General features: G+C 42.7%; 1 protein-coding gene across 2 annotated transcripts in view; it reads right to left on the reverse strand.

The window, feature by feature from the left end:
- LOC142590139 (serine/threonine-protein kinase/endoribonuclease IRE1-like) overlaps positions 1 to 14,099 on the reverse strand; it is a 57,627-nt gene that overhangs the window by 22,701 nt on the left and 20,827 nt on the right. For both annotated transcript variants that reach the window (XM_075702023.1, XM_075702022.1), the window contains exons 10-15: positions 13,348 to 13,429; positions 11,667 to 11,793; positions 5,136 to 5,287; positions 4,431 to 4,748; positions 3,229 to 3,295; positions 471 to 564 (exon numbers count right to left, since the gene is read on the reverse strand). In XM_075702023.1, coding sequence (XP_075558138.1) covers positions 471 to 564; positions 3,229 to 3,295; positions 4,431 to 4,748; positions 5,136 to 5,287; positions 11,667 to 11,793; positions 13,348 to 13,429 — 840 coding nt within the window. The remainder of the gene's footprint in view (positions 1 to 470; positions 565 to 3,228; positions 3,296 to 4,430; positions 4,749 to 5,135; positions 5,288 to 11,666; positions 11,794 to 13,347; positions 13,430 to 14,099) is intronic.

The raw sequence follows: 14,099 nt of genomic DNA on the forward strand, positions 1-14,099 counted from the left end.
TGAAATTTCACAGTGACCTAACTAACTTAACATAACAGCTTTTCGACAGCCAGTTTCGGTTTCGTCTCTACTGTTTTGTGACGCCGTCATGACTCAGTATGTCGTCACGTGGGAGCAGGACACTGCCGTGTTCTGACATTCACTTCAGTACACTTGGCCGACTCGTAAGCTGCTAGTTGAAGCAAGGTAGCAGCATAGCGGACAAAGCAAAGCATAGCTAACAGATGAAGTAAATGCAATGAATGATCCAAAGAAAGGTCACGTTTCGGCTAAATACGGACTGCACATCATTGCTTTTCTCTGAGCAGCCATCTGCAATGCTATTGATGTTCAGAGGCAACTGCCATTCCTACTTGACATACTCCTGCTATTTTATACGAAGGTTAAAATGAACGTACATTCTTTCTTAGTGGAGCGAGTACTAGAGCAAGACAAGTGCAGTGAAATCACAATGAAGAGAATGAACTCACTTGAACACAAATGTTCCATTGCAGCCACGACCAATCACGTCTCGTGTGTCGAAGCTGATTTTGCCCACGTGACAGACCCCATCTTCTGTAACTTCTGCAGGGAGAAAGGAACAAGCAAGAGTAGGATATGACACCATGGCTGAAGCACTGTGTTACCGGCAGCCCTTCAAGGCTCCTTCAAAACAGCAAAAGCTAATCAGTCAATGGTGAAGATAACAGAAACGATGACAGTGGCACGATAACGATGACAAGATGACAGCAGAAAAGTCAACAGCACGATGAATGACCATGGTGGTACAACAACAATGATGGCACAATAGTGGCAAAAGTGTTCGCACATTGTGAACTTGGGATGGAATGCCACTTGGAATAAACAGTACTCATCTATGGCAATTTCTGCTAAGAAAACATGATGGTCATGCTTATAAAGGTGGTTCTGACCTCAACCTGAGAATGTGAAGTGCTGGAAATATTGCCAGTAAGATCAACAATTTTTACCTCTACCTCAATTGTGAATTTAAGGTTGAGCAAGCTTGAATGCTTTGTGAGGTTGAGATTTGAGATCAAAGATGCAGATCTGCTCCCCTTGAATGAATGAGCTGGCAGTATTCAGCAAGATTATTTTCATGCCTACATTTTGGTACATATACAGTAAACCTTCATTAACACAAACTCTGATATCTTGAAATAACGATTAAGTCGAAGTTCTGTCCAGCCGCGATGTCAACTCCATGTGTTTTTCACCTCTTATTCTAAATATGTTTTTCGCCGGACTCTGGATATCTCAGTCTCAGCTGCTCCAATAATAAAGAAAAGTTGCAACCAAAAAGCTTCCACATTTTTCGCACAGCTGCAATATCATCAAAAAGTGAAAACAGAATTCTGTGGCCACGAGGACTTTCCTTCGCGCCTTGCGGTTGTGCCGGACTGTGCATTGTGCAAGAGAGGCCCTGATGTCACTTCCAGCAAAGTACACCTCCGCACTATGTGCCATGCTAACCAAGGTCACATCACAGTGGGCAACCAGCGCCCTCAGCAACTGTTGCTATTTGCACCACAAACAAGGAAATGATAAGAAACTTCCACCAAACTTTTTGCAATGTATTTTGCATTGCTCTGGAATGTTCTCCAAACAGCTTTCTTTTCTAACCCGGATTTTTTCAGTGCCTTCTGCTTTGCCACGAGCAGGTTGCCTAGGCAACGGAGCTGTATCAGTTTCGGTTGCATCAAACCCAGCAGCGAATGATCGCACTGCACTGAACTCTCTGACAAAGCCAGGCACTGAGCTGCCCACTTATTCCCCTCCCTTCTCTATGTCATTACTCCTGTGAGCTTGCTCACTCAGGAGTGGTTAGCTGGGAGCCTTTCTTTATCACCTTTTCATTTAGGATGCTCTCAGTAGTGTATAAGTGTGGTTACAGCATATTAATCGTGGCCTAGAGCAGTACAATCAGCACTCTGCTTGCAATCGAAGCATGTGAGCAACATGACTGGAACATGCGAGCCCACAGCATAGTTTAATCAAGACTGCAGTTCGTTAAGGGCACTAGCTTCCTACCTAAACGGCATAAACAGTCAGGTCACTGACGATCCCCTGCCAAAGGCATGATAGTTGTGCTCTAACCGCAGTTCCTTTTCAGTTCTCTAAGAAAAATTGTCAGAGATTCACTTCACTGTATAAATTAGCAGCGTCATATTTTCCATGCCTGGGACTGGTTCTGAACACCTGGGATGGCAGACTTTAAGTGTTGCGTTAGGATCAATGGTCAAACTCTTTCAGCGCCAAGCAAGCTGTCTTGTCACAGTGCTAGGAACGCCGTTGTTCATGGATGTCAACGTGTCGAATGCAGAGTCACCCAAAATCTTGTGAAAGCGATAGTATCGCCGAAAGCGATCCACCAACAATGCTGCTCCTGGTATACTGAGCTTTTGTCAAGATGTTAGTGGTTACTGACGTCATTCTGGAAAGGCTCTATTTGGTCTATTATGCCTGACCAGCAGACTTATGTTTCTCTGGTCTCACATTTCTTAAAACTCTACTTATCCTGGAATTTTTTTCCTGTTTTTACAAATTCGAGTAGACTGGGTTTTACTGCAGCTTACCTAAGCCACGGGACACCTTGATATAGCATGTTTCTCTGCCAAAACTATGTACTGAACAAACCTTTTCTTGAATCATTACGCTTAATTCACTGTATCATGGCTTTGATAATTCTTTATCAGAGGCATCAGCATGTTTAATCAGGTTTATGAATATGAAACAGAAATGACCAGGCACATTCAACACTTAATACCAAACTTCAACCTAATGAACTGAGGTTGACCTTGAGAACACTGCTTCAAGGTCAAGGAAGAGGCTAGTGCTGGTGGCTGAAACTAGAGGCGTGGTCTAATGTTGAATGAGGCTGTCACATTTGGCTGGCAGTTGAGGTGAAATCAAGTGCTTGAGATTGTTTGCATACCTTACATGTGATAACAGAGATGTACATTCCAAAAGCAAGAAAAAATAGTCCTAATGGCTATAAGTGTAGTAGTAGTAGTAGTAGTAGTAGTAGTAGTAGTAGTAGTAGTAGTAGTAGTAGTAGTAGTAGTAGTGGTAGTGGTAGTAGTAGTAGTAGTAGTAGTAGTAGTAGTAGTAGTAATAATAATAATAAAATGAAAGCTTACCCAGAACGATGATGATGACGATGATGGTGGTGGTGGTGGTGGTGATGATGATTATGATGCTGATGATGATCATATTAGAATGAAAGCTTACCCAGAATTTGACTGCCACCACTGACCCTCAGGTTCCCGCTCCTTGACGAGCGCTGGTACTCTCTCGCCTGGAAAGGACAATGCGTGAAGGTCAAAGAGGTGGCTATCAAGGGCTGTTATTCTGCCTGACGACTCTTTACCTTAGATTCCGTTCTCTTCTTATCATACCTTGGGCCAAATGGCCTATATCAGTTACGATAAGTTTGTAGTACAGACGTACACATACAGACAGATGAAGGGGCAACACACAAGAGCTATCTCTATCTGTCCGACCTGTATCTGTTGCACATTATATCATATTACTTACATATATATCATACCATATTACTTATATTTTCCATTGTCCTAAGCAAACATTACAGCTCTTTTTGCCAGTATTGCTGAACAAATAATGCAAAAATACTTGCAATATAGTTACAATATGTTTCAAAAGTCTCAGCAACACCATGCAAATCGCCAATCTGTAGCATTAGGGTTTTAAGTTCTGCACTTTAATATTCTGTTATTCTTTTCGATACCACATGTACATGGATGGTATTTTCTGTGTTAGGTTGTTGGTACTCTACAAACCACTTTATGGCTAAGCTATTCTTTTCACTGTACTGTCTGGTGTCGGACACCACACTGCTGACCTGAGTCTATGGACAGTGCTCAAAATTTAAACGTCATGCTAGGACCCCCGGCGGCTGGCGCTTGATTGCAGGAGGACTAAATGCAGTCAGAACTTGGCGCAAAGGCTCTTTGCTTTCATCGTATATAGTACCACAATACATCAGCTCGGTGTTCCTAGCCACCACCAAATGGCACAAAAAAGCACCGGCAGCCACGCACTCCGAGTATGGCATTTCAATCGCTGTGCATTGCACAGGACCGCAATGACGCTCAAGCTACAATGTTGAAGCTTATCACTTGTGGTTCATTTTTGCATTGTGAAGCTAGTAACCAAAATTGTCACTGACACGTTCGCTTCCTTCTCCATTCATCCATTTACTCATTCTTCACTCGTTCACTCACTTCTTTGTTTATTCACTCATTCATTTATCCATTCATACATACACTCAAGCATCCGTTCGCTCTCTCCCTCGCTCACTCACTCACCCATGCTATTCTTCTAACTGTAGCTTCCAAGTGCTTTTCAACACATTATTCTTTTAGCAGCTTCTTTTTTTAGGTACCAAAGCCTGCAGAAGACTTCCTCCTCACCTGTGGGTAAAGGTAGGCCACCGCTGCCGCCATGCTTGCCAGAAGGATCACCAGCGTCATCTGGGACCAGGTAACCTGGCCCAAGGTGGACAGCAACGTGTCTTCCGGAGGCCACGCCGGCGTCTCGGTTGCCGCATCAACCCGCCGGCGCCGCTGACGCGCGGGGCTGTCCCCCCTGGTCCTGGCGCCCTCTTTGCCGCCCCAATCGTCCCCCTTGCGGTTGAAGAAGGGAATGGGCCTCCAGCTTTTGCCATCGTCCCCGATCTCCCAGTTCCCTCCTCCTAGGCTGGGACCGTCAACGTCCTTGGTTGGGATGACCTGCAGTTCAAGCACAGCAATCGCCTTCCGTACCACACCTCGAAAATTACGGAATGCTCCTCCATAACATCATCAATAAACATACATCTACCTGGGTCTACCCATAGAAACATGGTTAAAAGCAATGAAGATGGCCATGACTGCGATAAAAGATTTAAGAGTGAATAAATTTACATTCTGTGAAGGTAAATTCTGCAGGTTGTTTTTTTTAGTCTGATTACGAGAATTGAAAGCGTGCAACTTTTTTCTTTCTTAGAAAAATGGACACAAGTTACATTTGGGTGCACATCATCTTCTCTCTCTGAACTCGTAAAAAACTCGGTGTGTATGTTAGAATCGGGGTAAATATGACAACTATTGTGCGAGACGATCTGTACTCGTGCGTACCCGTTCCTCGATGTGCACTTCATCCGAGGGCAGGTCGTGCTGGTCCCTGGTGTGCCGGCTCGCCAGATCTTCGGACTGCGGTGGACTTCGGTACCCGATCTGAAGCCTCGAGAAGAGCACGGCCACCATGGTGTTTGGGTACTCGTAGTAGCCTGGTGGGGATACACACTTATCATGTCAGCCATGTTGCACTTACATTGTGATTGTCTACTGAACTTATCCACTCGCAATGCAAATAATTTCGTTTTTCTTTTCTCTTAATTTTCTTTTTTCGCATCATACTTTGACAGGAAAGAGATGTGGGTGGAGCAACAAGCATCAAGGAAGCTAATGGTTAAATAAAGTGCAAAAAATGGGTGAAGGCTCCAACCAAGGAATTCATTTCTTGTTAATTTTGTAATGCGCTTTATCACGCCTTAACAATGTTTAGCACGAAAGTACCGCATAACACTATACTGACATACATTTTTATTTTGTGTGCTTGTGAAATATTTTTGTTTTGTCGATTATGGATGACGAGCAACTATAGCAACTGTATCATTAAATGTAGCGTAGTATATATGTAGTACAGTGAAAATGTGTAATGCCAGTAAATAGGGTTGGAACACTGCATGCATTTATTGCTCTCATGCTATTTTTCCTTTTGTACTGAAATGTGCTAGCTGATGTGATTTTGTCACACAAGCCTGCATGCTGGCCTGTGTGCTGCATTGCATTTGGAGCAAAGGCCTTTGTCAAGCTGCTAAGCCTTTTTGCTCCAGTAGTTTCTGTTCCTGTACAGAAATGAACAAAAATAAAGATTAAAAGAAAACTATGTTTCAGCTACCACACACAGGCCTTCAAGACGAAGAAAACATTACACGGTGACGACTTCGTGGACGTTTTTTCATTGCCCTCCTGTGTCCCATAGTTGACTTTCCTGCTGCATGCCTCAGCCTGCCTCCATTGCCTATTTATGGTTGCACCCCTTGACTGCGATGCGGCATAGCAAAAAAAAAAAAAAATTATGGGGTTTAACGTGCCAAAACCACTTTCTGATTATGATGCACGCCGTAGTGGAGGACTCCGGAAATTTCGACCACCTGGGGATCTTTATTGTGCACCTAAATCTAAGTACACGGGTGGTTTCGCATTTCGCCCCCATCGACCCATGCGGCCGCCGTGGCCGGGATTCGATCTCGCGATCTCATGCTCAGCAGCCCAACACCATAGACACTCAGCAACCACGGCGGGTGATGCGGCGTAGTAAGCTGGTGTTTCAATGGCTGTCAGCCAAATGACTGGGTGAACGAAACAAAACTTTAACCAAAGCTTCGGAGGATATATAAATGTTGCATAAGCTTCTGAGCTGACTGCACTTTGTCCAAATGGCATGGGCACCACACCGTACAAAATGCGCACTGGAAAGCACGACTAGAGACTGTTCTAAAAACAATAATAAGAACAATTTTTCATTGTTCGAGTTCAGCTGCAAGAAGAAAAAACCCTGGAAGGGCATGCAAGAGGAGTTATTCAGTGGTCACGCGCTTGAAATATGGAAGATTATGTGTATCAATTGCCTTACAATGCCTCCTTTCCTTCCTTTTTTTTTAACTATGTATATATTTAGTGTTTAATGAAAAGTTGGAAGTTGGCACTCTTTCACTCTGCCTGTGCTTTTTCCTTAGTATTTGCGCGCTGTGAACACCATCAAACTGCATTATTCCCATCTGAATAAGTCCTGCACACTGGTAAAGAGTAGAAAGCAAACATTGGCAGTATTCATATTATTTACAGTTTAACATTGGCATAAGGCATAGCATGCAAACCAGAGTAAACCATTACAGTATGTGAAGCAAAATACATGAGTACAGAAAATGTATCGATGCAAAGAGAAAAAAATACATACAAGAATAAAATCTATGCAACAGAATGTGAATGTTTAGCAGACATGAATGGATTGTGCTAGTAATTATGTGGTTAGGAGTGCGTGAATGGCACATTTAAACTGCACTTCCAAATGGTTTCGTTGAGCTAGGTCAGGCATTTCATGGTTCAAGGTTAAGAATTTAGGTATTTGGTGACCTAGCTTTCTAAAGCGGTAGTTAGTACAGACTGTAAACTTGATGATGATATTGATGGGCATGATAAGATGCGCCATGTTACTTTATGTGTCTCCAAATCCAGCCTGTTACCTCAAAGAAGGGTACGAGTGCCTAGTCAACTTTTTAACGCAAAGCATTCTTTGACAACTTCAGGCTCTTTGACTGCATCTATCTATCTTTATATCTAGCCTCCTACGCAGTGAAGGTGGCATTGCCACTTGAGCAGCTGGGTATAGGCTCGTGTTTGCGATGTCGTTGTGGTCAGTGCATAAATGTCATTCGAGCTTCGTCACCCGTCTCTCGCCTCTGATTCTCGCCTCTGACACCTGCGCTTGAGCCAGGCGGCGTGCATAAGAAGATAAAGGCATCTTGGCTGCGTAACTATAGGTGGTGGTTGCATCCATACGAACAGCGATTCAGAAGAAAGTTTTCCACAAGCACTGATTTCCGATCGCTGGACAGCAATGCACCGCGTTCTCATTCCTCCCCACACTCGCACCAGACTTTCAAGGCCCTTCTCGTAGTTACCAAGCCATTTAATCAAGCATCGAGGCCTGCTTTTTCATTGCTGCACATGGTGTCTGAGTTCGACAATGCTGCGCTGATCTCCAGCATGGCAGCAACATTACACCGACTCGTACTGATGATCCCGGCTTTTGAGGCTAACAAAGAAGCTCTTAGAAGGCCACAGTTTCTTTGAAAAGTGCATGAAATTGCACTTTGTGTTCCTCAGGGGATTACTTAAGCAGTTCGAGGATGGAGTACTACTCGGAATGAGAGCGGAGGAAGAGGAACACGTTCGCAACGATTGAACAGCTAGGCAGGCCCACATTTTTCCTGACCCTCGACACGTCTGAGCTCCATAATGAGCACCTACTCCAACTAATTGAGAGAGCCAAAGAGGAGGCTGAGGTGCAACATTGCAGGGTTGACGCCATAGGGCAGCTACATTCAAAAATGCTTCACATAATATTCGATTCCCACAATACGTAGTACTTGCTTTCTTTTGTGTGCGTGTGCAGTTGTTGAACTGTAAGTAGTTGAAACCAGGGAAAGCGTTCGAGAACATTACCAGATGGGAATAAATTTTTGATCACTCAAACAGCTTTTTCTGTCACGGTTAGTGACTTTGCCAGATTAGTATGGCTACCCTGAACGAACAAAATGTTTATGTATACAAGAATGCGCAAGTGAAAAGTATAGCTGAAATATCACGGGCATAGCCAACATGTTTCTCAATTTGGTGATAAGCCCTACAGAGCATGCAAACTTCACTTGAATATATTCAACATGCTGTGACCAGAGCGAGTGCTCCTGAAAAATCATGCCTTAAAATGTAATCAATTTCTCTGGAAAAAGGAGCTCACTGTCGTTCGCAATTGTGGCATCTTCATCATTTTTATCTGGCGCTGAAAAAGTTATGCATTTAGTGCTTTTCATTTTTATTTTTAGATTCAATTCAATCTTATTTAACTGTAGCCAATTAGGAAGCTTGCAAAGCCAAGTATTTGCCTTTCTTACAATGTTGCGACGCTTCTATCCTGTAAAGAAGGTGTAAATGTCAGCGGTAAGTATTACTGTGTCTAGTATTTGATATATTGACTACATTGTTTTTGCAAAGCAGAAACAAGACGGGCTCTAAAATGGAGTCAAAATTTTCCCAGGTAATGTGATACCCTTAACCACAGTCTACTACACCAGTTCTTGAATGTAACTATCGAATAATTTTAATGGTGCACCTCTTATACCAAGACGATGCAATTTGTTCAACGGTCTACTATGTTTTACGTAATGAAACGTGGATCTAGGAGAATGGCAATGGTTAAAATCTTTTTCTCAATAGCATAATTCTTTTTTTCTTTATTTTCTAGTAGTGTCAATTCCATGGAACGGTGTTCCCAAAGACCATACAGTTGTTTGAGAAGGACGTTTCAAGATAGAGGTATACAGTAGAACCCCGTTGATACATTTCTCGGGGGAGCACGGAAAAAAATAAAGAACGTAACGGCCGAGAAAATGTGACAATGACGAAGGCCCCCAATCACCACAGCAATGTCAGAAACAGCTCTTGATGCGTGTACAGTCCACTATGTTCTGTGACAGTGGTCCCTATCCACTCTTAATATGCTTCACCGCATAATACGGCTTTTATGTGGCGAGGCTGACTTTACAGAGCCTGCAAAAAAACTACAACCTGAATGCAAGTACAAGAGCGTTTTTGCATTCTTATTAGAACGTGGCTGCACGAGCGGGAATCGTATTGTGGCTGAGGCTACGTGGTGAGTCTTCAGGCAAGAAATGGCTGGGCAGACAGGAAGCGCCATCTCATTCATAGTGAGCAAACTAGCTGATGAAAAGGGTCTATACTCGCAGGCACCTTTCCACGGCAAAGAAGGGAAAGCAACAGCTTCTGTAGAGCTTTCGCAAATGTGCAAGCCCTTCATGCGGATGTGTTATTGTGCCAACAAGTCTGGCAGAGCCTGACAGCTTTATTTCCGTCCCAGTCCCTCGGACCACATATTGAATCAGCGCAGCCTCCTACTTGTTACGGTTTCGCATTCTCTAAACTAAGGAAGAGCAAAATGAGAAAATAAATTTCAAATTGAAGTGGTGTTCCCCACGTCTAATTTCAGTACGAAATCCGCAGTAAGTAAAATTGTTGTGCTTTTCATTCAACAGGTTAAACATATGCAAACGACGGTGTGGGACTATCTTCAGGAGCGCTGTCACACACACGCGTCCCTTCACTGCCACCCACAGAAAGAGAGTTGTTTACCCTAGAAGAGGTGGTGCTCCCTAGTGGTGGAGAGAGACATCTTTTTCTTTCCCCGTCTTTCCTATCCTGTCTTCTGCTTCTTACCCCTGGCTTTGTGGTTGTGGTTAACTTCTTTTTACCTCAGTGAGGGCGTACGAGTAGGGCCCTTCGCTTTCGGGTAAAACCCAAAAATGTCCTATTTTTGCACCCAGAACAAAATTGACGAAAATCGGCTTAAACCCGGTATGTCCCCAAGGTCTGCCCTTTTGTAAAGAATAACGATAATTGCAGCTGTTACAAAACTAATGAATGCTGCTAACCTTTCATGAGCAAGTGGCCAAGATAAGTTAAACTTATCTTGACCTAAATGGCTATGGCTTAAATGGCCAGCCAATACACTAGGTTAATGACAACGAGGCGGGGGATTCATTGCGACTATAATCAAGCCAGAATTATTTATTAAGTGGGTATGCACTAAAGAGGTTTTACTGTATATGAATATGGTATACGCCTCATTTTCACTTAACACTCATGCGAAAACTAGCATATAAAACAATTTAACATATTTTGTGCCTGCCACCATGAATGAAAGCTTGTTGCCTTTATAATAGTCGCATTTACATGAACACAACAATGGTGCACTACATGGCATTTACATGCAAATGGCGGCAGTGTACTGAGGAGAGAAATAATGCACCATTGACATTGCTCTGCATGGCGAATGGTAGCTGGGACATTGAGGGGACATTTTCCCAACTACATTACATTCAAAAGAATCGTGCCTGGTTCATCTAATTGGTATTCCATTAATTTTATTGAAAAGGCTTATACTGGGACCCAGTAAAACAGGACGACAGTAGACAAGAACTAAACGCCAAACAGTTTTAGGATGGACACAGAAATGCTCCCAATGGATATGAGAATGTGTGACGACAAGGCCCCGTAATATAAGAAAAAACTAATTGAATTCTGGTTTTTTATGTGCCAAAGTCACGATATGATTATGAGGCACGCAGTAGTGGGGAACTCTGGATTAATTCTGGCCACCTGGACACCTTTAACGTGCCCCCATTGCACAGGACAAGGGCGTTTTTAGATTTCGCCCCCGTTAATATACGGAAAAGCAAGGCACCTCCTGTAAAGCATGCCATATGCACTACTCTTCGTACTTTTTTTCCGTGTGCTAAAAATGAGCAGAAAATAAAGTATAGAAGGGGATCGCCAAACCCGACCCTACTTGTTGTTTTCCTGAATGTGGTTTCTCTTAGACATATTAATAATGCCTGATGACAAAGCTTTGTAGAGATGAGTAGAGATGAGTAGAGATGAGGCCTTTTTGATTAGCAGTTATGAAGCCATGAATCCACTGATGCCATGCAGAACTGCAGTGATGCAACCCTTCTCCTATTTACCTGCACTGCTTGCAACATTTATTCATGCATATGCAATCGCCCACTCATTCTACGGGGCTTCACTGTGAACAAGATCCTTGTGCTGGGGCCCAAAATGTCTTGGCTTTGCGTTTTTCTTTTCATTCTGTCCGTATTTTCTTGTTCGTGCTTGATGCTTTTATGTCTAGCTATGAATCATGCGAGCAGCAGGTTATCGCCAAACAGCTGACTACATAAGGCACTGTTGAAAATTGAAAAGAAGGAAAAAATAAAGATGCGCAGTAGGCTGCAGCTTGCTTACCAGAAACGAAGGACCGCCTTTTTGTGCCACCTTGCGGTGACTCAAAGTCGTCGGGCGTCGCCTCCATTGCGCGACCGCCGCCTGCCGAAGTGGGACCTTCCAGAAGAGGTATCCTCCGGTCCCGTGACTGTTGTAAGGGTTAACAGGACATTAAAAGTAAAATAACTTTTTTTTTTTTTTCAAATGTAATATGATCAACAAATTTCAACCCTGCAAGGCCAACAAAGGGGCAGGCAGCACTAAACTGCACACACCAGAAATAAGTGCCGTATTCATTGGAATATAAGAAGAGCGTTTTTTTCCAGAATCCTCCTACTGCTATATATGCGAATTTTGCCTTTGGGTATGGCAGCGCGCGCGGCAATGATGTGAAGCCACACTGTAAGGCGATATATATATATATATATATATATATATATATATATATATATATATATATATATATATATATATATATATATATATATATATATATATATATATATATATATATATATATATTTATTTATTTATTTATTTATTCAAAAGAACCTTACAGGCCCTATGGAAGGGCATAAAGTAAGGAGGGCACATTGAACAGTAAGAGGTATAAAAAGTACAAATTTCTAATAGGAACAGTGCTATAAAAAGATTACCATGTTACACAATATTGAAGGCACTAGGAATACAAAGCAATATCTGAAGGCACACGAACACTTGTTACTGTTAACAGAGCAAAGGAATTCCGTTTATGAAAATGATATACAACATGGCAAAAATGCACGATAACATACACTAGATTGGTCACTCGTGAACGGTATTAAATGGGAAAAGCATGAGTAACTGAGAGCGGAACGTGTCGGGATTAGATATGGAGGCTATGTTATCAGGGAGGTCATTCCAGAGACGGATGGCACGTGGTAGTGCCGATGAATTAAATGCATTTGTTTTACCGTATATGCGCATGAAACTGAACTGATTATGTAATCTGCGTGAAAAAGAGTGGGGTATTTGTAGTTGCAACCGGGTTCGTTTATTAGTGTAAATATATTTGTGGAATAAGCACAGAATAGCGATGTTACGGCGGATATCTAATGGCGGCAACAGTAGGTCTAGTTTAATTTGTGTAATGCTCGAGTTTATACTGTAGTTACGCGATATGAACCGGGCTGCTCTGTTTTGTATTATATATATACACATATATATATATATATACATATATATATATTTATATATATAATTTTTTTTTTCTTCAGTCCTCCAACTGGCACTTTTACCTTATAATCGTGACCGCCTTATAATCGAATAAATAAGGTAAGCAAAAAATTAACAGGAGTGATGCACACATTCCCTTTGGCTGCACTCGCAAGCGGGAGCAAAGCGAGCCGGCGTATTATGACATTGCGAAGCATTCGCCTCCGGGAATACAAAAACAGAAACTGCTTTGTAGGCGCAACTATTGCAGTAAACTATTTTGGGCACTGTGGCACATAGCAATATGTGCATACTTTCTTCCACAGTTTAAAAGGCACGGGGTTTCATTTACCAAAACAAAAATGACAAGTCAGAAATTATGCGCTAACTTAAGTGATTTGGCGTTGCTCCTAGGCATCCGTCTAAATGCTACCATTCATTCTGCCCCAGTGTGTACCACTAAATAGCCGAGACTAGAAGATGGGTGAAAACAACAACCCGCCCTCACCATCATCACCGGCATGTTCTTGTCCACCAGAGCAGCCAGGGCATAGCTTGCCTTGGCGTGCTCACCAACGTACAGTGCTGGGCTGGGGAAGAGAGAAAAGTAAATAAATAAATACATAAACGGTATGTCTGATCACTTCAACGATGTAACTACATAACAGCCACATGAAGACAAGAGAAGAGACGAATCCAATGGAAACCTGGGAGAAATCAACCCTGCTTTCTTTTTCAGTAGAAATAAGAATGAGAAAGGAAATGAATGTCGAAGATAAAACAACTTGCCGCCGCTGGGAGCTGAAACCATAATCTCCACCTAACACAAATACACGCACAAATACTCAATGCACTCCGTGCCCGCATCCAAATGCTTAAGTGCGCCATGTACACGAATACCCAACAAAGTGCGAAAGTCCTATGCATCTGAACAGAGGAAAACTCCCGCAAATTCGCCCACCAAAAACGCCGCAGCAGTTACTTCAAACAAGATTTCTCGCTCCCACGGACCGTTTTTCACCTCAGGTGAAAGCAAGTTTGATGTGTCACTAGCTATCACAACATCGCGCACCGTAAAAAATAATGAGAAAAGAAAGCACGTGGCGAGCCGAGGACAAACCGGAGCAAGCAGTGCATCAAGCGCCCCCCTTGCCCGACCGTCTTAAGAGCCCCCAAGCACACGCTTGATGACGAAACTGCACACTCACGTGTGCATGAAAAAAAAAAACTTTTACATATTGAATCGAATACCCAATATTT

The sequence above is a fragment of the Dermacentor variabilis genome, chromosome 8 (genome assembly GCF_050947875.1).
Source record: "Dermacentor variabilis isolate Ectoservices chromosome 8, ASM5094787v1, whole genome shotgun sequence".
NCBI lineage: Eukaryota > Metazoa > Arthropoda > Arachnida > Ixodida > Ixodidae > Dermacentor > Dermacentor variabilis.